The sequence below is a fragment of the Octodon degus genome, unplaced genomic scaffold (genome assembly GCF_000260255.1).
Source record: "Octodon degus isolate 3935 unplaced genomic scaffold, OctDeg1.0 scaffold00001, whole genome shotgun sequence".
NCBI classification, from domain to species: Eukaryota; Metazoa; Chordata; class Mammalia; order Rodentia; family Octodontidae; genus Octodon; species Octodon degus.
This window is the reverse complement of record NW_004524577.1, coordinates 38,291,506-38,315,921: the sequence shown is the minus strand read 5'-3', so window position 1 is coordinate 38,315,921 and position 24,416 is coordinate 38,291,506. Positions and strand designations below refer to the sequence as shown.

At 38.4% G+C, this 24,416-nt stretch overlaps 2 protein-coding genes across 2 annotated transcripts in view; one reads left to right on the top strand and one right to left on the bottom strand.

Annotated features, from left to right (window-relative positions):
• The window catches only part of Dhx29 (DExH-box helicase 29), a 57,649-nt gene extending 52,358 nt beyond the window's left edge, over positions 1-5,291 (bottom strand). The window contains exon 1 of the mRNA XM_004623223.2: positions 4,996-5,291. Coding sequence (XP_004623280.1) covers positions 4,996-5,176 — 181 coding nt within the window. The 5' untranslated portion in view covers positions 5,177-5,291. The remainder of the gene's footprint in view (positions 1-4,995) is intronic.
• Positions 5,292-5,588: 297 nt separating this feature from the next.
• Mtrex (Mtr4 exosome RNA helicase) overlaps positions 5,589-24,416 on the top strand; it is a 102,247-nt gene continuing 83,419 nt past the window's right edge. Inside the window, exons 1-5 of the mRNA XM_023708874.1 lie at positions 5,589-5,744; positions 14,927-15,064; positions 18,073-18,139; positions 23,258-23,320; positions 24,180-24,292. Coding sequence (XP_023564642.1) covers positions 5,611-5,744; positions 14,927-15,064; positions 18,073-18,139; positions 23,258-23,320; positions 24,180-24,292 — 515 coding nt within the window. The 5' untranslated portion in view covers positions 5,589-5,610. The remainder of the gene's footprint in view (positions 5,745-14,926; positions 15,065-18,072; positions 18,140-23,257; positions 23,321-24,179; positions 24,293-24,416) is intronic.

Sequence of the window (24,416 nt, the reverse complement as noted above, 5' to 3'; positions counted from 1 at the left end):
AAATGCAAATTACTCTCTGGTCCTTCTGCCACAGCAACTATGGAAGAAGAGTAGCCATGGCCCCCTGCTATCCCACGGCCATGGGCCTCAACAAGGGCAGCAAGGTGACTAAGAATGTGAGCAAACCCGGCACAACCTCCATCGCAAACGCCTCACCGAACACACCAAGTGCGTGCGGACGCAATCCGGGAGGGGTGCGGCTTTGCCCCCTACGAGCTAGCGAGCTGTTCAAGGTCTCCAAGGACAAGCGCACCCTCAAGTTCATGAAGAAAAGGGTGGGAAGGGTGGGGACGCACATCTGCGCCAAGAGGAAGCGTGAGGAGCTCAGCAACGTGCTGGCTGCCATGAGGAAGTCAGCTGCCAAGAAGGACTGCGTCCCTCCGGAATAAAGCTTTGCAGGAAGTTTAAATAAATAAATAAATAAATAAATGCAAATTAAAACAACACTGAGATTCCATCTCACCCCAGAAAGAAGGGCTCTCATCAAGAAGTCAGTCAATCACAAATGTTGGAGGGGCTGTAAAGAAAAAGGAGCTCTTCCACACTGTTGGCGGGAGGGCAGATTGGTACAGCCACTGTAGAGATCAGTGTGCAGATTCCTCAAAAAGCTAGGATTAGAGGTCCCATTAGACCCCGCTATATCCCTTCTGGGGATTTTTTCAGAAGAATTGAAAATATCATACCACAGTGATATATGTGCACCCGTATTTAGAACAGTGCAATTTGTCATAGTTAAATCTTGGAAACAACCCAAATGCCCATCAACTGAGGAATGGATAAAAAAGAGGTGTATTTTTACATTATGGAGTATTACTAAGCTATAAAGAAAGATAAATTCGAGGCTTTTATAGGTATATGAATAACTAGAGACCATACTTGTAAGTGAAATAAATTAATTTGCATGTGTAAACGTCACATTGTCTCCCTAGTGTAAGAACCTGAAAGGTACAAAGAAAGAGAAAGACAATGCTCAAAAGCAAAGAACAATTGAGACAAGGGAAAGGAAAAAGGGGAAAAATATAATATATACATATTTATATGTATTATACATATGTATACGTATTTATATACACACACACACACACACACACACACAAGATAGCTAAGGTAATTGTACTGCTACTTAATTGCACTACTTTCTCTTTTTTTAAATGGATTTAGTACAAGGTCTATAGGGTCTCACTACACAGTGTAGACTCTAGTGTTCCTTCCTGTTTTTCAGCCTCCCAAGCGCTGGGATTACAGGAGCGGGCCACCACACCCAGCCTGGACTGCTGCAGTCTCAGTGCATCCCCCGGGGCAGGGGAGGCACAGCAGGGTGGGGATGGAACCCTCAGTCCCTGTGTCAGCCTAAGTCAGTGCTCTAATCTGCTGAGCTATCTCGCCAGCCCTCTGTACTACTAATTTCTCTTGCTTTATTAAAATGAATAATTTATGCTTAATTTTGACCAATTTGCATGTTTCTATTTGGTAATCTGAACAACTACTTCGAAGATAATACGCAACATAACAACCATTGTTGACTTCCTATCATCTTGTTTTGAAATTCTATGTCATTTTAACATATTCTATTCTTTTTTTTTTAAAATTTTTTATTTATGTGTGTGTGTGTGTGTGTGTGTGTGTGTGTGTGTAGCCAGCTCAGCCCACCAGAGGGCGGGGCTGGCTGGCATGTGGTGCTGGGGGATTGAACCGCGGTCCCCGTGCTTTGCCAAGCTTGTTCTAAGTAGGTGCTTTAGACCACTGAGCCATCTCACCAGCCCCAATTCTATTCTTTTTAAAAGAAAAAAAATAATTCCTTTGAATTCTTCTTTACTATTTATCCAAAGAATTTTTAGATGTTAACACATTCTCATTACATCCTTACTATTCTGTAGGAAGTATAAAATGTGTAGTTCCTCATCTACCACAGAGCAAGACCTAACTCTCAAAAAGAATGACATCAACAACCATGACACACAGGTTCTGCATAGCGGAGACAGTTCACCCAGGAGGTAGCCGGGGACAGCAGCACACACTTGGAATCCCAGTATTTGGGAGACTGATGACAAGAGAATCACAAGTCTGAGTCCTGCCTGGGTGATTTAGCAAGGCCCTCTCTCAAAACAAAAAATTTACAACCCTGGGAATATACTTCATTCATAGAATGCCCTGAGATTTGATCTATGGTACAGAAAGTAAAAGAAAAAAAAAAGCAGATGCTACCCAAAGAGAGTATCATAGGATTTGGGTAGCTGGTGTTACAGATAGCCAGCATGTCATGAAGAGCAAATTACAGTAAGCTGACAGTTTCATTTGGAGTAATGGAGACACACCAGATTGCTATAGCTGAAAATACGGATTCGTAAAAAGGCTGGAAAGAGGGACTTCCATGGTAGCTGAGTGGCTGGATTTTAGTATGAGGTCAGTGAGGATGCTATGGGAGAAATGGCAAGAGGCACAACCAAAGCAGCACTCTGGAAGAGCAATCTGATGTTGGCAGGCTGGAAAGACTGGAGGAGGAAGAAAGAACAAAGCTAGAGGACCATTAAAGGGCTGCTGGTACTGCAGGGATTCGTGGGAGTTGCCACCATGTTTCTTTTCTTTTCTTTTAATTTTTTTTCTTTTTTAATCTTTTTTTTGGTTTTTCTTTTGCAGAACCAGGGATTGAACTCAGGCCCTTGCGCTTGCCAGGGAAGTGCTTATTCTACTGAGCCATCTCCCCGGCCCCTTTTTAAATCTTTTGTTTAATTATTTGGCATGACATGTGGTACCAGCGGATGGAACCCAAGTCCTTGAGCTTGCCAGGCAGGTGCTCAGGCCACACAGCTATCTCCCCAGCCCAACCACATGTAAAAAGTGAGCGGGTGTAAAGGAAGGATTCGTGCATGAACAGTGCACAGAGTCATGGTCACAGACTGAACGGAGGGAAGAGGGGAAAGCATTTAAAGTACGTTTGATCTTCGACACACAGGAATGTGTAAAAACAGGAAAAAAAGGAAGGGGTGAAAACTGGTGTAGTATCAGTCATGTTAAATTAGACATGCTTACAAAAAAGAAGGCAATGGCAAACCATCCAGATGAACGTTGAAACCCGACTAGAACTTGGAAGCAAGACTGGTACGTGCTGCTTGTCAAGTTAGCCATGATGGAGAAGACGGGAATAATAGAACTAGATGAACTCTCCTAGAGGGCGATTCCTGCAAACTACACTGCCAAGGACACCTTCAGAAAGGGTCCCGTGTGGGGACTGGAGGAAAGAAAAGCCAAAGAAGACAACAAATAGCTATCAGAAAATGCAAAGAATTCAGACAAATGTTGTAAGAGACAAACAGAAAGTACATCTGATGCTGATCAAGAGTAAAACTGGAAAAAAAAAAAAAAAGAGTAAAACTGCCACAGAATAGTCAAAGAGAAATTCCATGTAACTACAAGCACAATAACTCTGTAGTTGAAAGATTACAACAAACTGCACAGTAAAGAAGTACTATCTAAGCTGGAGTGGTAGCGTACACATGTGATCCCAGCCCTTGGAAGGCTGAGGCGGGGGACCTCCCGGGCTGGGCTACAAAGTGAGACTCTGTTTCTGAAAAACGAAAACAAAAACACCCCAAGCACATAAACAAAAAGAGATGTCATCCAATCTTTAAATTAAAAAATGGTATTTGTCTATTTATCCAGTCTCATACCTTTTCTTTCTTTGGCAATGTTGGTATTTTATGACCCCTTCAAGACCCGCAAGCTCTTTTTGACTCAAGATCTTTACATACCGTCCTCAACTCTCCTTGTTCAGTGTGCTATTTTCGCCAATGGTCTACAAAGTTAACCCCTCCCAGCGGTGATGTTCATACATTGAGGCAACTTGAGTTTAGGAGATTAACTAATCCACTCGCAGGGAGTCAGGATCCTCACTTCATAAACATGCCCAGCCTGTGCAAGAGGACAGCAGGGAGACAGTGTGGGTGCTACGCCCGTCCTGCCCCTGCGGGTGGGATAGCCAGCTTACAATGTGAGGGAGAAAAAGAGGGGTGCACTCCCCCTTTACCTCTTGCTGCTTCTGTCACCTTCAACTGTGCCCCTGTGCCACGCCACCCTGCCTTGGAGGCGACTGTGGAAACCGGCTGAGCTGCAAGCTGCGAGCTAAATAAACAACCTTTCCTTTCTTAATTTGGGTGTCGGGTATTTTGTCCCAGCAACCAGAGAAACGTGACTAACACACCATCCTTGTCATCTTAACTGTCACTTTCTCAGGCCATTCATCATTTCTGCTATTACCCAGTAAATATTAGGTTATCCTGTTTAACTCTTCTCAGGATTTTCTTTGTGGTATTTATCAAGTACAAACCAGTACATTTTGTGGGATTAGCTACCTCCTATTTCCAATATTAGTCTAGCAAGTTGCCTAAAAACTATTGTGTGTTTTGTTCATCTCATTTCCCACATCGTATTAGACATATGGCAAATATCTGTACATACGTACATATATATGTATACACACACACACGCTTAATACTTGGTGATGAACACCCCAGTAAGAACAACACGCAAACAACGCAAGAAAAGCACACAATTTTCATCTGCAGCAGGCATCGGTCATCTCTGTTAGCAAACCAATTGGCAGAGTAAGCAAAAAATGCAAGGCTGCAGAAAACAGTAGATAATTTAAAAATCGGTCACACCCATGTGCAGTGAACACTGTATTTCGTATTAAGTACTGACTTTTTTCCGGAACACAGAGGAACTACATCGTGGCAGAAACGTACTGTATGTGTTCTTGCAAGGAGAAAAGTGTGATCATCAGGGAGATGCCAACTTGCAACAGGACCACCAGCAGAACTTTGGGGTCCTAACACACCTAGACCCGCGTTCATAAAGGCCACCCCTGGAGAGCCAGCAGCCCCGGGTGTGGGAAAAACCAATTTTGAGCCCAAGGGTCTCGGCGGGTTTGAAGGCTTTCCTCGGGAGACGGAACAAGATCTCAGGACGCAGCGCTAGGAGCCGCGCGACCGCGTGTACCTTGCTTGACTCGGGGCTCCCGGGCGCTGGCTGCGCCGGCGGGGGACTGCCTGGCCACTGGCTTCTTGCTTTGGGCTTCCCCGGCAGCTCCGGCCTCCGCAGATTTGGCTCTGGAAGCAGACACGGCGGCCCGGACCGCCGCGGCCCCCGGGGTCTTGTGTTTCTTGTTCTTGCCACCCATGCTACAGCTGTGGCAGGTGACTCTCGCACGTCCACGCTCGGGCTCTCGCACAGGTGCCCCAGGTCCAGCGCAGCCAGCAAGGGCGCTCCATCCGGGCTCCGGGACTGCTGCTCCGCAATTGGTCTGATTTACCAGACTCCGCCCCCTGCCTATACTCTTCCCCACCCTCTGGAACGTGCCGCGTGCTTGGGGCGGTGCGTAGAGTATCCTCCCTGGGTCCTGACCTGCCTGCCTACCAGTAATCGGACAGGAAAAACAGAAACAAAAACAAAAAACTCAAAGAGCGCGAACAAAACAGAAAAACTCAGGTGGCCTTGAGACTTGATTACTTTTGACTCTTACGGGCCACCGTGGCGCCTTCACTTGGCGTCACTGCCGGTGCGGTCGCGGGGCACTATGGGTAGGACGTAGGTTCGGCCTGGGCGCTTTGAAAGATGGCGGATGCTTTTGGGGACGAGCTTTTCAGCGTGTTCGAAGACGACTCCACTGCTGAAGCCGGAGCCAAGAAAGACAAAGAAAAAGAGAAGGGGAAATGGAAAGGACCGCCAGGGTCTGCAGAAAAGGGCGGGTAAGGGAGTCCTGTAGGTGGTTTTTGTGTTAGAATGTTGGTTGGAAAACACGGGCTGTGGGCTTTTCCTGGTGCTTGTCGGGAGGCAGCGTGAGCTGCGGCCGCGGCGCTCCCGTGTTTGGCGGAGGACAGCGAGGGTCCGCAAGGGTGCTCTTGGAGGAGAACGAATTTAGAAGAAGGCATCTCGGAGAGGAAAGGGCAAAAGGAAATAAAGGAGAGAAATCTTACGTTGAAGCTGTAGCTTTTTCGTCCCTACAGTGGAGATTCAACTATGTTTACCGCTAGGGCTGATGTGAGGATTAAAAGAGATCGTGTGTGAAACGCTAGCGATACCTATCGCGTTGTGAAGTTAAATGCTAGATAGGGTGAGCTTGCTTAAAGAAACTTAAGAATTACTGGACCCTGAAATCCGTGTGGTCGCCATAAAATGCAGAGCCGTGTATAGAACAAAGAAAAGCTATTGCTTGACTTTAGGTAAAGGCAGGAGGTTCGTTATGAATGAATTTATTGTGCATTGTGGAGAGAGATACCCACTAGGTGAATCAATTAAACTAGGCATGATTTTGCTTTCAAGACACTTTTGAGTAAAGAGATAAGAACGCTAAAATTTAAGTTGTTAATAGTGAAGTTGTTACAGTATGCATTAGGTAATATTAAGTAGTGTGTGAAATTGAGGAAAAGGAGATTCCTTTTTGAAATGTTCAGGAAACTGTTAGATGCAATAGTATATTCTGGATTGAGAAATTGTTAAGTAAATGGTGACAAAATTTTTTAGAGCACAAATTAGGCTAAAGGAGGGTGTTTCCTTTTGTATTATTGAGGTAAGAATATGAAAAATGTTGCTTTTACTATATCATTTTTACACAGAATACTCAGACATGAAGAGGGGTAAATTCAACTCATTGGTAAGAAAATGTATGGATATTGAGATCATAATTCTAAGTGAAATAAATCGGAGGGTCTGTATTTCCTCGTTTCTCCTAGATGAAAAACCTAAGGTATAAATAACGTAAACAACACGATAAAAGAAATAGAAGGAAACAGATTTTGTGTGGTTGGGAAGGAGAGCTAGAAAAGGGGAAAGGGTAGAGTTAGTGAGGGAAGTGGAAGTAAAAATTATCAAGATGTGGTTCCTAAGTGTACCTACCAATTCTCCAAGGTGAATATTCTTATGTATGGCAAAGATATGTCAACAGTAAAAAACCAAAATCCTTAAAAATAAATTCATGTGTTGGTTTTAGATTTTAGAGGAGTCTTGAATATTGAATAGCAAGCAGAGGAGTTTTGATTTCATTTTAAACTTTTTTGAACAAAGTTTTAAAAAATTTTTCCCCCCTAGCTTCCTAAATTGGTGGTTTAGGAAAGCTAACTTGGTAGTAGTTGGCAGATTATATTGCAAGAGAATACTGATAGAAAATAAGTTGTTATGGCTTGTGTTTAGTTGTCCCCAAAAAAGCCTCATGTGTCATAGGTGGAGCTTTTTCAGAGGTGGCTGAAGATGACTGTGGGGAACTTAAGTGAACTTAAACATAGAATCTATAGAGAAGAATATAAGACTAAGTAGAGGAATAGCAGAAAAATGAGAAGTGAGATGTCCCATATAAACGAAGTGGATAACACTCTGCTGCCATTGAGTTGAAAAAGAGTTTGCAGGAACTTTTGGGGAAAAGTGAGAAAGGATGACAGATTATTTTTTTCCTTCCTCCACAACAGGAATTATTAATAGTTGCCAAGTATTTAGTTGGACAGCTATAGTTTGAGGACAGTATGTTATGTATTCTCATTTTGTTCTTTATGTCAGAATTATTGTGATGAGGTTATTCTAGTTGGCAGTGCGGTAAGAATAAGCTGTTTAAAAAACTTCCAAATTTAGGTGGAAATAACTTATACTTAACTTCTTAGGAAAAACACCAAAATTAGAGAAAGGGTATATGTAAGAAGTATAGAACATTAGTAATGGGACTTTGCCTACTATCAAGAATTCATTTTAGCGAGTCCTTCCCTCCAGGTCAGTAGTGACAGGTGTTTGTTAGCATTGAAAGCTCTAAGAGGTTCACTATCTCTGTAGTCACTTTAGGAAAAATAATCCAGTTCACCTGATTTCAGGTATTAATACTTGCATGACAGTCGTTATGCATAGAGTGAATTTCTGTCTAATCTGTGTAACACAAGAGGGCAAATCATAGAACTTTATCAGAACTTGTCCTCCATTTAATACTTCATTCCAAATGGATATTTTCAAAAACAAAACAACAACCACAGAAACCCAAAGATTTTGTTAAACTATACACACATGTGTTGGGGGGTTATGTGCATATGTGTGTAAAGAAATTCCATGTGCTTACATGTAACTGCTTCAACAATATCAGGTCTGGCTCCACATACATTACCCCCATTAAAACCAAGGTATTACTCATCTTTTTTCCCCCTAGTATGTCAGCATTTGTCTCCTCCAACAAAAATGATTACTCAATCCACAATGAGACTTTTCCTCTTGTCTCAAAAGTGTTTTGGTAGATTGTCTACTTGAATCAGGATCTAAACAAAGCTTTTACACTTTTTTAGTTGTTATCCTGCAGGTTTGGCCTTTTACTCTTTCAAACAAAATGCCACAAGGAAAAAAGAAATTATAGAAAAGTCAAACCACTTTATTTGTTCTAAAGAGTTTCCTACATTTTAGTGTTTTAACTTATTAACTCATTACATCATTTAACTTACTCCTCTTTGCCTCCATTATTTTATGTAAATAGGCCTTGTTTCTGGACCCACGTTGCTCAATATGTCACTACCTATGACAATTAATGATTATATCACTTAAAGTATGGCTTGTCAGAGATAATTTTATATGAGAAAATGTAAAATTACTTGGTTTCATCTTTTTTTTTTTTGGCAGAACAGGGGATTGAACTCAGGCCCTTGCACTTGCCAGGCAAGCGCTTATTCTACTGAGCCATCTCCCCGGCCCCTCATCTTTTTTTTTTTTTTTTTTTTTTTTTGAGATCCTCTCCCTGTATAATTCAGGCTGTCCTTGAGCTCACTACGGATCCCAGGGTAGCCTCATACTCACAGGGATCCTTCTGCTGTAGCCTAAATACTGGAATTAGAGGTGTGTGCCACCATACGTGGCCTCCATTTTTAAATCTTGATTATGATTGAAATGATAGTATTTTTTGTATATGGGTAAGTAAAATACTTAAAAATTTATTTCACTTACTAGCTTTTAAATAATATGGTTAGGAAATTTTATTTTTATTTTTATTTTTTGGTAGAACTGAGGATTAGAACTCAGGTCCTTGCACTTGCCAGGGAAGCATTTATTCCACTGAGCCATCTCCCCGGCCCAGATATTTTAAAGTACATACACATCTTGCATTACCTAACTATACATACATATTTTACAGTGCTGATCTGGAGTCTTTTTTATGATAGATTCACTTTCAGTTGTTTTAAAGGAGAATACCTCAGACTTATTTCTCTGTAAGATGAAGGGTGTCTGTTCCACACCAAGATTGACTGATTGGTTAAAATGGTGTCTGCCTTGATTTCTCATCAAACATTCCTGTAAGGATTTTATCATGTGTTAACAATTGCTTGGATCTGTTCTTTTACTAATAGCTGCAAAGTGGTATGTTTCTGTTTTTCTTTTTGTATCTTATTTATGAAATCTTAAAAAAAAAAAACAGCTTACCTGTTACCTAAGCAGGGCATAGTGGCACATACCTTTAATGAACTCAGGGGAATAAGACGGGGATTGTCACGAGTTCAAGGCCAGCCTGGACTATATAGTGAGTTCAAGCCTGGTTTGAACTACATAGTCCCTGACACAAGCAAACACATACCTATTGCCTCATTAGCTATTGGTTTACTTTGAAATAAAGTTCATAAAAAGAAAGCAGATGCTTGATTCTTTCTCTTTGTAAGTGTGAGAACTAAGTTGTACCCTAAGAATTGTGCTCTCCTGACTTGACTTATTTCCTTAGATGTAATTGAACATTAAACTATACTTTTCCAGAAGTGATATATTTCCATTACCTCTAGAAGTTTCTTTGTACCTGCTATTGTATCCCTATCTTTATCCCTGCTTCAGGGAAGTACTGATTTGTCAGCTGTAGAGCAGCATGCATTTTCTAGAGTTGTACTTAAATTCAACAATATTTAAAATTTTGTTTAAGTACAGTGTCTTTTGCCTGGGTTTTACTAAGTATTTTGAGATTCATTCATGAGGCATATATCAATGATGTGTTCTTTTTATTACTTAGTAGTATTCTGTTTTATGGATGTATCAGATTTATTTATTTATGCCTTTACCCACTAATGGAACTGCAGGTTGTTTCTTTTTTTAAAATTGCTTACTCATTGTGTAGTGGTGGAAATTGAGCACATGGCATTTGCCCTGGGCTACCTCTCTAGCCTCTGTTTTAAATTTTGAAATAGGGTCTTACAGAATCTGAAACTTGCTCAGCTTGGGCTCAAACTTGGGATCCTCTCATAGTCTGGGAATACATGTGTGAGCCATCATCCTGACTTCCATCATGACTGGTGATTCTTGGATTTCTAATCAGAAATCAGTGAAAACCCTTCAAATTGGCTTCTGTGAACTTTTTTTTTTTTTTTTTTTTTTTGTGGTACCAGGGATTGAACTCAGAACCCTGTGCTTTCTAGGCAGGTGCTTATTCTTCCCTCTGGCTCTGTTTTTGTGAACTTTTAATAAGATCCTGTTAAGTCTTTGATAACTTGTGCTTGGAAAAATTCTTAGGATGGCATTAACCGTTGTACATTTTTCACCTAAATATCTCATGTTTGTTTTGTCCTCTGTTCCTCCTTTTCCCATTATGCATGCACATTCACATGCATTTATATGTCTGTATGTTCTTGTGTTTATATTTTTTTTCAGTTGTGTAGAAGAATAGTTGGATATGTTGCCAATTTTCTTCTGAATTCTTAAGTGTGTATTTTCTGAAAGTAAGGGCGTTCTTTTACATGACCACAATACACATTACAATGATCAGAATAAGGAAATTGGGTCTGGTGCCATAGCTCATGCTTGTAATGTCCATTAAGGCTAGCCTAGGCAATTTAACAAGACTGTCTCAAAATAAAACTTATTTTTAAAAAGCATGTGGCTCAGTGGTAGAACACTTACATGTGTGAGCTCTAGATCCCATCCCAGGTACCACCTCCAAAAATAGAATGTAGTTAACATTGACAAATTTGGTGCCCTTTCTGGTACTGTGAAGAGAAGTATTCTGTCCTCATGGATTTCCAGAAATAGCATTTTTAGGTAATTTCAGTAAGTCAAAACCTTTTTTAAGAATAAATTGTTGGGGCTGGTGAGATGGCTCAGTGGTCTAAAGCACCTACTTAGAACAAGCTTAGCAAAGCACAGGGACCGCGGTTCAATCCCCCAGCACCACATGCCAGCCGGCCCCGCCCCCTGGTGGGCTGAGCTGCCCCCCCCACAAATAAATAAAATTTTAAAAAAAAGAATAAATTGTTTACCTGTATATGACTTGCTTCTGGATAACTTAGATGTTTTAGCTGTGCATGTTCATAAATGTTCCCCGCCCCCCAAAAAAAACCAAAACAAAACAAAACTGGAGATCTAGAGGTCTAACACACAGTATTAAAGAATAATAAATTAATCTTCGCAAGATAATCTTTGCACATTCAGGAAGGTGATTGAAGAGATGGAGGGAGGGGTAGAAAGGGGGATTTTAAAAAACAAAAGTGTCATATACATGATACCAACTCCACAAGAAATTTGATCATTATGTACTACAAACATATATTTTGGAAAAAAACCCAGAAAAACAAAGAATTACTAGGTGTTCTAAATGAAAATGTTCCACTATGATTTTTTTTAAAGCTTGGGAACTAGTTTTCTCTAGATCCTTGTAGAATTATTTTAAGTACAGTGGATGAGTTGATGCTTACTCAGAATATTAGAATAGTAGAACTGAAAGATAATACAATTATTATCGAACTGTATTATTTTTCTGAGGACTAAGGATATTGATGGCTTATCCAAAGGAAGTCCACATCAGTAATCAGCAACCGATCTAGGGAATGGGAAGCAACAAAGTTTTTAAATTTTAGAAATCTTCAACTTGGAAAGGTTGTTTAAGCATGTAGATCAACACTATTGTGTATTGTTCCTTTTTTAAAGCGAGTAGAACATGCCTAGAAAAACATGCAGGTCATGGGATGAGTTTTTATGTTATGAACATACACAGTCCTTACTCAGGAAAAAAAGAATATTACACAAACCTGTTATGTCCCACAAAAATGACTGTTGCGGGCTAAAGTGCAGGCTTAGGAACAGCGCAGTGGCTGGGGTTGATCCTCCCCTCCACCCCCATGCTGGCCCTGGCCCCAGGGCACACTGAGACAGCAATGGAGACTGGGCATGGTGGCATGCGTGCCTGTCACCCCAGCACTTGGGAGGCTAAAAACAGAAGGATCACTGTGAGTCTGATCTATGTAGTGAGACTCTGTAGACACTTTACTGAATTTTTTTTTTTTTTAAAGGAATGACTTATGACAAAATGTAGTTTTACCATTTGTGACTTAAGGTATATAAATAAAATCACACACAAATTATTTTATATTTGGCTTTGGCTGAGTATTGCTGACAAAATTTAAACTATAAAATGTGTTTAGTAGCTCTAGCAGTGGCTTTCAAAAAGTGTGATTGAGTTCTTGTATGAGGTTAGAGGAAAAGCCACAATTATCTGAAGTCTATTAAAATATTCTGCCTTTTTCAATTATGTACCTGTATGAGGCTGAGCTTTTCTTCATAAATTTCAGCTAAAATAGTATATCACATCAAATTAAATGCAGGGACAGATCACAGAGATTTACAAGAATATAAAAGTGCTATTCTTATTTTTAAAACATTCTTGTAAAAGTTATTTTTTAACATAAAAACTGTTCCCAATTTTAGACAAATTAATGAGTAATGGGAGGTGGTGTTGGGGCCTAAATGCAGGCCTGAGTGTGCAGTATTCTGCCGTGAGCTGCTGTCCCACATGTCTGAAGTACTTTTAAATTTTAATTTTAATTCTGAGTAAATATTAATAGATAAAATCACCTAAGCACAATTCTTTTGAATCCTCTATAATTTTTAAGACTGGGAAAGGGTACTAAAAACCAAAACATTTCCGCTCCTGACCTTGTATTACCCGATGTACATTTCCTGGTTAGGAGTGCTGTTCACCTCCTTTTTGTGTACTTGTCAATCTTTTGGATACCCTTTCTTATAACTTTCCTGTTAACACTTTTCATCACTTTTTATGGATTGTGTGTTTTTAAAAACTTGGTTTGTACTCCTTACCTTCAGGATTTGAGATGCATGCCTTTTTCAGTTATAGGTATGCATATTTTTTGTCTTGTCTCTTTTAAATTTTTTTTTTTTTTAGTACCTGTTAGTGATGATCATATTCATCACGGGGGAATTGTACATAACAGGTCTTAATTCTGTTTCTTGTCCCTGTCCTCTCTCTCCAGACCTTCTTCCCCTCCCCATTTACAAAAGCTCTGTCAGTTATTTCATCTTTTCTTTAAATCCCTTTTCCTTCCTACCCCTTGTTCCCTTTCCCATTACCTCCTAACACCTATCTTCCATTTTGCTTCTTAGTTACACTTTCAGTTTCTTGCACAAGAGAAACAATATGATAAACTTGTGTGTCTGATTTGTTTCACTTAGAATTATAGTGTTAAGATGTGTCCATTTACCTAAAAATGCCTCAAGTTCATCTTTGTGTGTGTTGGAGTAGTATTCTAGTTTCTTTTACTTTCTTAATTATGCCTTGTAGTAATCAGAAATTCTTAATGTTCATGCAAGCCAATTTAATCATACTTTTATATTTTAGCAATTTTATGCCTAACAAATCTTAAAGATTTTCTGAGTTTATCTTCTAGAGTCTTTGTTATTTTTGCCTTCCACACTTAGACCTAAAATTCATGTAGAATAGGTTTTTTTCTTATGTGGAAGGTAATGAGTAGATTCATGTTTCTCTATGGATAGTTAGCCCATTAAACATCCTTTTATTGCTACTGCGTGATCCAGCAAGGCCAGCCGCATACACAAAAATTTCCTCCATGTTACTAGAAAAAGCATTAAATGTTTATTAAAGATGTTTATGTGAATGCATAATGCTTTAACAATTAAGTTTATGATATTTCTATTAATATAAATTTTAAAAATATTTTAAAGACTCCAATGTAAATCAGCTTTCAATTGTTATAACAGTATAACCAAGAAAATCAATATTCAGCAGGAAAGATTTATTTGAGCTCACCATTTCAGAGGTTTGAATCCATGTTTGCCTGATTTCATTAAAACTGAAGCCTGGGGCTGGGAAGATAGCTTGGTGGTCTAAGTACCTGCCTGGGAAGCGCAAGTACCCAGGTTTGATACTGGGTACTGTGTGCCGTGCCAACCCCAGGCACTGACCTGGCCACCGAAACCGAGTGTGGTGGCCTAGGGAGGCTGAGATAGGAGGATCACTACCTGCATAGGGAGACCCTGTACCAAATGAAGACATAAATAAATAAATAAATAAGCCCTGGAGCCTGAGGTGAGGCAGAGTTCCTTGGCAGTAGGAGTGCTGGTAGAGGAGGCTGTTTCATGACGGCCGGGAAGCAGGGAAAGGTGAGGGACAGGAAGCTGAACACATGATGAAGCAGGGAAAGGTGGGGGACAGGAAGCTGAACACATGATGAAGCAGGGAAAGGTGGGGGACAGGAAGCTGAACACATGATACGCCCCACCCCCTACTCCTGTGCACACAAACTGGATCCTGCCTAAGGTTGTATCACCTCCCAGTAGTTCATCACATTATCAACTTGTCAGTGAACTAATATGTTGACGAGACTAGAGCCCTATGATCTAATCTCTTCCCCAAAGCCCCATTATGAATATTGCTGCATGGAGGATCATGCCTTTAACGCATGAGCCTTTGGGAGACATTTCAGACCCAGATCACAATCTTTCCGTAAAACTGAATTTTATAACAGTAGTTACTAGTTTTACTAATTAAAAGGTTCAAGTGTCCTGAGCTTTTGCTTGCTTTGAAATATTCATGTATTTAAAAGATGAATGTATATATAATGAAAGGAACAATATTTTATGGCATTTCTTTTATATTAACCAACAGAATTCTAAACTATTTACTTTCTAGGAAACATTCTGATGGTAAATTGCCATCAGAGTTAACTAATAGTGGAAAAAACAAGAGGGATACAGATTTTGAAGGCACAGATGAACCCATTTTTGGAAAAAGACCCAGGATAGAAGAGTCAATAACTGAAGATCTAAGGTAATATTTCCATAGTCATAAATGTTAGTAAGTCTGTATTTGGGGATTGCATAAAGTTGTAAAAATTGCTTCTGTTTTGATCTTCATAATAATGTTTGCTAAGTTGGTGAAATGAAAATGTTTATGTATACATAGAAGCCTATAAATGTAGAACATTTAAGGTTAGACAACTGTCCATGTCCACATCTAACTTTAGAGCCCCGAGAATTTTTTTGCTGATATGAAGGGTGCTTGTTCTAATGAGCCAACAAAAGTAAAAACCACATCAGTCCATGGGGAATGTGAGCTCACATTTTTCAATTAAGTCCTTGCAGAATTGCCAAGACAAAGCCTAACAACAACCAAGATGCATCCTTTGAAAATATCCAGTGGAGTGTAGGTCCAGGAGCAGGCCTTTCTCTGTATAAAACAGATATTACTAGAATAGACACAAAGGATGACAGTCAGGAGTAGGAGGAGAGATAGCAGACATGGACTGTGCATTGGTCAGTGAAAGTTTGCTTATAAAGGTGAAGAAACAAGAGCAAAAAGGAGAAAGAAGTCCAAATAGAGAAAGAAAGATAAATGATACCTTGGAAGATATGTTTGATCGGACAACACACGAAGAATGCAAATCTTGTTTGGCAGACAGTTTCTCTCAGGTGGTAAGTGAATTGGAGGAATTATCTGCTGCCATAAAGGAACCAGTTGTATTGTACATAATGACAAACAAGATAAAGTCAAGCAGAAGGCATTTGTAGAGCCATATTTTAAAGATAATGAGAGACACTAGCCTATGAAATTTTCCTCATATTGTGGTGTTTCAGAATTATAAAAGTAGTTACTAGTTTTACTAATTAAAAGGTTCAAGTGTCCTTGAACACATGGAAAAGAAAATTGCTTGGGCATACATGTAAGGAATGTAAATTCATTATGCAGACATGCCAGTAGCAGAAAGAGACAAGAAACTGGCTTCCTGCTCAAGACACCAGTTTCGCTGTATTCCACCCAACACACCAGAGAATTTCTGGGAAGCTGGTTTTCCTTACATCCAGACTTGTATGGAAAGAGGTTACATAAAGGAAGGTCTTGACCTTTGTCCTCGTCCAAGAAGATGGCAGCCTTAGGACCATGCAGTTTGTTCCAAAAAGCAATGAGCAGAAGATACAGAGGCAGAAACAGAAAAACAAAAGGCAGTTTCCTCCCCTTCAGTTGTTGATAGTTAAAGTTATATTGCACATTGATTTTTTTTATTTTCTGTAAATTGACTTATAAATCTGTTTTTCCTGTTAAAAATGTTTTTAAATGGCATTTATCTACCACACAAATAACTAAACGTGGATGTGTTTATACTTCCTTGCTATTGCATCTTTAAAACAATAAGGTGCTTTGATTTTGCACTCTAACTTAAGAGTTGTTCACATTTTTTAGTAATTAGAATTTTGAAAATAAAATATAAGGTTAGACAACTGGATAACACTGTAAAAATGCTTTATCTTTTGATTTTTTAGAATCCTTTTTTTTTTTTTTTTTTTTTGTACCAGGGATTGAACTCAGGCCCTTGCACTTGCCAGGCAGGCGCTTATTCTACTGAGCTATCTCCCCAGCCCTAGAATGCAATTTTGAGAGCCTTGAAATTGATTTTTTAAATGTATTTGTTAATATCTTAAGATGATCACTGGAGGAATATTTCAGTATATGTGCTGCCAAGTCAAGCACTGGAGGGAGTAGAACAAAAGGAAACAGTAAAACTTAGCCAATGGAAGGAATGTGAGAAGGAATTAGATTTTCATTGTTCTATGTAGCAGTAGAATGGTTATGAATCTCAAGGCACTTGTCACTGAGGAAAATTCAAGGTGTCTGTAGCTGGATATTTTCTGCTCTTGGCATTTCTTGGATTTTGGAAAGTTATAACTTCTTAGAGTTGATACCAGTATTTTTAGTTGATCTGATCCTGTTATAATGATCTTTGTAATTTTTTCCTTTTATACTCTTGTTGGTGTCATGATGTTTTCTGTTTTCTTTTTTAAACAGCTATTGTTACACCTAATAAGATTATCTACTGTAAATGCTGAAAGGTGTGTCATTGAAATATTTAACATGTACCACTTACTGAAGCTGTTATAATAGATTACAGAGTAATACTGGTAGTTTAAATCTTTTTACGTATTGTAACTTTTGGCTTATCCAAACTGTAGTTACTGACTTTTAAGTATCAGCAGTTTATGTGCTGCAGGAGTGAGCACAGGGTCAGAAGTATATTAGGTAAGAAAATAACTAATCCAGCATAGAAATACACATCTAATTTTCTTCACAGTTGTGATCTCTCAAGAGTCTAATTGGAGAAGGTGGACAATTGTAATGTACAATTTTTTTTTTTTTTTTAACGTATTTGGTACAGGTCTCACTACACAGCTCGGACTCGTAGTGATCCTCCTGTATTCAGCCCCTGCAGTCCTGGGATTACAGGCATGCACCACCACTCCTGGACTTGGTGGCTGACTCAGAGTGCCCGGCGGGCAGGGGCAGCGCCACATGTGGTGCTGGAGATCGAACCCCAGTCCCTTTACTTGCCAAGCAGGCACTTAATCTGCTGTGCTGTCTCGCTAGCCCCATAATGTAGAATTTTGATGAGAACAAGAATGCTTTGAAGTTACAGCATAATATAAATTAGACTTTTATATACTCTGTTGTATGATGAATTTTATACATAGCTTCCTTTCGAAATCATAATGGTACTTTATAGAACTTGTTTTTCAAAATAGTTCTTAGAACTAAGCTTAACATAATTTTTGAATGATCAGTTTGATTGTTTATTTTGTAATCATAATGAAAGAAGTTACCCAAGTAGTTTGAATTTTTAGCATGTACTGTATATGAATATGTGACAAAGTTTCTTAATACGTAAGGTTTTGCCAGTTTGGGATATTGATAACTGGCCAATATAATTTTATTATAATACAGATTGGGGGGATTATTATATACCCTAGAAAAAAAATTTGTGTTTCATTTTATTCGTTCTTTTTAAGTTTGGCAGATCTGATGCCCAGGGTTAAGGTACAGTCTGTTGAAACCGTTGAAGGATGTACACATGAGGTAAGTACAAGCAGTACACAGTAGGCTAACATCAACATATTTTTTTTATACTGTCTTGTAAAGTGAATAGCAAACAGCTTAACATTAAAGGCTTTAGAAACAATGAGATTGTGCAGGGTACACATAATCTAATGGAAGAGCTGGATTTTCTTACGAATCCTGGGTTTAGATGCTGATTTACTAATTTTCTTGATGTGCATAGGCATGTGTGTGTCTGCATGTGTTAATTTATTTGTAGTACTTAATGATTATATCCATGGGGAATTGATACATGGGTATGATACATCTTCCTTCCTGTCTCTTATGCAAAAGATCTGTGTCCCTGTTTCCTGTTACGTCTCATTTTGCTCTTATGTTTTGTTTCTCATATAAATTGAACCCATTCATTGTGTCTAATTTATTTCACTCAGCAGTTTTCAAGATGTGTCCGTTTTCCTACAAATGACTCAAATGTACCTTCCTTTATGTCAGAGAGGTATTCCATTGTGCATAAATAGGACATTTTCTTTATCCATTGAAGGACATATAGGCCACTTCCATGATTTAGCTGTTGTAAGTTGAGCTGTGACACAGCAGTTCCTGTAAGCATACAAATGCACGTGTCACTGTAGTATGCTGTCTTTATCTCTTTCAGGAAGATACCTCGAAGGGGAATAGCTGGGTTTAATGGAATTTCTAGTTTCAGTATTTTGAGGAATTTCCTTATGATTATACTAATACTGTGCATTCCCACCAATAAAATAGAAGAGTTCCTTTTTTCCCCTGTTGTCTCACCAGCACTTTTTTTTTTTTTTTAAAGGGAAGGGTCTACAGGGTGTTCAGGGTCTCATTAGTAAATTGGACTCGTAGTGATCCGCCTGTTTACAGCCCCCAGAGAGCTGGGATTATAGGCACCTGCCACATGCCCAGTCTCAATTGCTATCTCAGCGCACCCCGGGGACAGGGCCTACATGGCAGGCCCGGGGATGGAACTCACAGCCCCTGTACCTGCTTGCAGGTGCTTTAATCTACTGAGCTATTTGTCTGGCCCTCATCAGCATTTATTACTTGATTTCTTAATGATGGAAATTCTTTCAGAGTAAGTATGAATTTCAGTGTTGTTTTAGTTTGCATTTCTCTGCTAGTCAGAAAAGATACCGAACATCTTTTCATTTAAGATTTTGCTATTTTTGCTACTTCTTCTGACTATTGTCTATTCATTTCATTTGCCCATGTTTTGATTGGGTGTTTTATCCCTGGCAGTTTAATTTTTTGATTCTTTGTATAGTCAACATGCTGGCTGATGGTCTTGAATTTCTTAAAGTTTTCTTTGTCATGCAAATATCTTATTTCTCAGTCAATTGTAAAAGGTAGTTTTGCAGGATGTGTCACTCCGGATTGGAAGTTCTCTTCTTTTAGGGTTTGAACAACTATATTTGAAGCTTTCCTGGCTTTTAAGGTTTCTACTTTTCAGCAATGCCAATTAATTTTAATTTACTCTTCTTTGTCTCATCTAGAAGTTGTTGGATCCCTTCATATCCTCATTGTTTTTAAAGTATCTATGAGTTATATTCACCTGCATCAGCCCTATCTTCTAGTTCTGACAGTGTCTCCACGTTGATTACTTATTTCCTATACTTTCTATAGAATCTTTAATTTCCTGAATTTCTGTTTGTACCTTTTCATGGACTCTTAATTATCCTCTAAAGTGTTCATTCATATTTTGTGTTTTTATTTTTTAGCTCAGCTAGCTTTTTATTAGTGTCTTGTATAAACTCATTTTATCATTTTAAATTATATTACTACTTTATTAAGCCTTTTGTCCTTATAGTAAAACTTCACAGCAAGTAGTTACAGCAGGCAATTGGAGAATCTTAATTAAATCTGTAAAATAAGCAGAGAAATTCCTAATTAATAAAAATGGCTTTTGATACAGATTTAGAACTTCATTAAAATACCTTTTTGTGATGAACATTCTTCTGTGTTTCCTTAGATATAGCGCTTAGTTTGCCAGGCATAATGCCCATTTGATCACTCATTCAGTACGTGGTGTAGAGTCTGCTCAGTGCTCTGGACTATGAAGGGGAAGACAGCTCTGAAGAGACAAAACGTCTTTCTGTACCTCATCATTATCTTTAAGTGTGCCAATTTGTTTCTCTCTCTCTGTCTCTCTCTCTGGTGATGTTGTCTCTTCTCACAGAGGCTAAGGATAGCAGCTTACTGTCTTCTGACTGTAACCTTGTCTGTTGTTTTCACATCCACCAGAAGGAAAAGGCATCACTCTTTGTGGGCTAAGGCTGGTTGTTCTGTCAGTCTCCCTGGTTGTATCTTACGTCTCTATAAACACTTTGTTAATTTCATTTTTCATTGACTAGAATCTCTTTCTCTATATATTTTTCTTTTTTAAATCAACATATGAACACAGAAAACATCTTTTAATTTAGGTTGCATTTTAGCCACTGTATTGGCTTTCTTTTCTCCTGGTTGTAGCTATTCATTAAATATATATATATATATTTCAAACCAAATTGGTAGGACAGTTTCAATAATTAACACATTGCATACATTCTTCCTAGTGGTTAATTGCTGTACAAGATGCAGACATGATATCCTACTTACAAACACCATTAGAACAAATCCCTCTATTCATTAAGAGAATGTAACTGTATATCAATCCTAGCCATTTGAATACACAGATACAAAATGGACATTCATCTGTATCCCCTTTTTTTTGTTAAGTTCCGTTATTTGAATATTATAGTTGTAAACTCAGCAAAATATTCTAAAAGAGTCCAGTAGCCCATAATAGTATTGGGTCTTCCGCTTGACTGGCAATGTCAGAAATTGTTGACCTGAGTCCCCTACAGCTCAACATAACAGCATGGCTTTTCCTCTTAAATTCGTTTTTATACTTTTCTGCTGGATGGCTAAGACCAAGGTAAAGCAGGACTTAGGGAACAAGAGTTGTAGCTTTTGGGTCTGATAAGGTCAGTGAAATCCTCTCAGGATTTATCTTGAGATCCTGTACTCATTAAATACTTTAGAGCCAGGTACATTTTATTATGTACTAATAAAAAGAGTAAAAGATAAAAAAGACTTGATCCTTTCTCATAAATCTTTGTTGGCATAAGAAACTATCTAATGACCTGACTTTTCATTCATCTTTTAATCAGTCTAGTATAGTTTTATCTATTTTCTCTTCAATTCTTTGAAATTGTTCTGGCAAACGTCAGCACTGCCTGCTGAATATTCCTGGTTATCTTATTTTTCTAACATCTCTGTGGCTTTCTGCTTTTTATGGTGTTACTCAGACCCTTCAAAGATAAAAACATAACTCTTAGTTTTGGAGATGTAAAAACATAAATTTTTGTTGTTAAGTCCAGACATACTGAATTTTTACCTGCTCACTGCTGATATTATTTATTCATATCATGGAAAATGTCAAGAGAGATGTGATAGAGGTCAGCTGAGTAACTAGACATACGTGGCTCTGTAGTTGATCACATATGGTGGGAATCACATCATCATTTTGGGTCTAGCTTTCACATTCAGATCTAGAAAATTGCCTTTGTTACTATACCAAAGGTTGTATACTCCATTGTATTCTCATATTCACCATACGTATAGGAGCTAGTGGAATTGTTCTAAACATTCTTGTTTCTTGGGCCAGGGATATAGCTTAGCAGCACAGTGCCTCCTTGGCCAGAGCAAGATCCTGAGTTAGTTGCTGGTACAAAAACAAAAAGAATCTCATATCTTTACATTTAATAGATAAGTAATTCTCTCAACTATTAAACTATGTGAGGATTACATTTCATAACTCCAGTTTCTTGAAATCTTATTAGAGGAATTATCTTAAAGGAAAGACTGATGAAAACTATTCTATCCCCAGAAGTTTTCATTTACCTTGCTGAGTTGTGAAACAACAGACTCATGAATTAATTTTTCAAAAGTCTACTAGATAAACTACCAAATTCTGTTTTCCTTTATAGATTGCATTTTGAATATCACATTTCATTTGAAACATTCTTCAAATTATTAAAAATAATTTATGTTCTTGATGATAGTCGGTTCTTAATCATTCCTTTTTGAAACTGTCCTGTCATCTTGATTGTAATTGAGTCACAAGTTTACTATTTCTAAGGCAGCTAGTACCCAGTTTTCTTAATAGAAATTTTGCTTTCAGAAATGATACTGAATTTCTGTGTGACCCTTAACTTGGTCTTGTAAGCTATTTATATGCTAATTGGTTAAGTTTTTTTTATATATTTAGTATAGGGTCTGTATAGGGTCTTACTACACAGATCAGACTCGTAGTGATCCTCCTGTTTTCAGCCTCCCAAGCGCTTGTATTACAGGCACAGGCCACCACGCTCAGTTGCAGTCACTGTCTCAGTGTGCCCTGGGGGTGGAGCTGGTCCCCATGGTCAAACCCCATCCCGTGTCTGTCTGAGCAGATGCTTTAATCCACTGCACTATCTGGCCAGCCCAGCTAGATTCCTATTGCAGAGAATTAGAAATATGTAAGTATTGCTGATATTTTTAAGTCTTGGGACTTTTAACTACGTTATGAATTCAAGGTCTTAATCTTTAGTACAAAAAATTAATTTTCTGATCCAGGCTATAAAGAATATCATTTTATTCCATATTGTTTTGTTTCATAAGATGGCATTCCGTATATGTTAATCCAGCTTTTTTGAGAACTGTTTGATGTCAGTAAACATAGTTGATACAGGAAATAAGTAGGATAGCTGCTGGACCTTAATCAGCAGTTTCTGCAGGGGTACATCCTTCCAAATCTTCAGTGACTTTTCCCTTAGGCCAGTGGTAGTAGAGGTATGTAGTATTTGAATATTATAGTTCACTTTTTCGATTGTTCCTAAAGGTATTTATTTTTACAGTACCAAGGACTATCAAAACATTCTAGCTGGGCACAGTGGCCTGTGCATTCAATCCCAGCTGCATTTCAGGAAGCTGCAGTGAGAGGATTGCTCGGGCTCACAAATTTAAGACCATCCTGGGAACAAAATAAAAATGAAAGAAAATTGTAGCTCATCACTTCTATTTTTCAGATCTTTATAAATTTTGAGGTGTTGAATATCAAATATAGATTGTAATTTTTTGGGAATTTGACAACAGGTTGCGCTTCCTGCTGATGAAGATTATTTGCCACTTAAGCCTCGAGTTGGAAAAGCCGCAAAGGTTTGTGTTTTGGATTATATGGTTTACAGAGTTTTGTGAGGCTTTTGTAGAAATCTTCAAAAAAAATTTTCAGATGACACTTGTGTACGTCCAGATGTAAATTTATCATGTAGATGTCAACAAAGTATAGTGAAAACTAAGTTAGTAAATATCTATGCTGGAAAATAAGTATCATGAGTTTCAAACATTAAAATCATGATTTTAAACTTTTTAAAATAATTTAAGGAGAGTTGTTATCCTTTCTGTTAAAAAAACAAGCACATGTGTGTACATTTTGCCTGTACCTTTAAGGGGTTAAGCAAGTTTCCAATGAAATCTAAACTCTACTTTCATTAGATGGACTTTGAAGATCTTGTAGATCTTAAAAGTTAAGTTAAAATGATTTTGAGGCTCTTTTTTTCCAAGTAATTTTCTCTAAGCAAAAAAGGCAATCTGGTGGAGTAAGCCTTGGCTCCTAAAAGTCACAGCTGTTTTGTTCTGCCTGTGCTGAGCATGCTCAAGTGAGAGACCTCGTATTTCAGAGCCTCAGTTCTCATCCTGAAAAAAATGATGCCAGTGTTAGTGTCACGAAGATTAGTGGTCATGTTTGTAAAATATGTTGCACAATACCTATTTCTTGGTAAATAGTAAATATTTTAGTATTTAATGTGTACATAATTATAATCGAAAGATTAAACAACAGAACCATTTTTTATGATGCCTAGAAAAGTTGTTTCTCCCTTTCCTAATTTTCCCTAGTGTGGCATATTTCCCATGTAGAATTAAAGAATGCTAAAAGAGTGCTCATTTTTTTGACTTGGAGTGTATTTGAGGTAGCTATGTATTTTTCCCCCAGTAATTAATATTTTTGTTTTTGTAGGAATACCCATTTATACTCGATGCTTTCCAAAGGGAAGCCATTCAGTGTGTTGACAATAATCAGTCTGTTTTAGTATCTGCACACACGTCAGCGGGAAAAACTGTATGTGCTGAGTAAGTAACTTTTATCTGTTTTGTTTTGTTTTTTTTTTTTTTTTTTTTTGACAGAATCAGGGTTCGAACTCAGGCCCTTGCACTTGCCAGAGAGGTGCTTATTCCACTGAGCCATCTCCCCAGC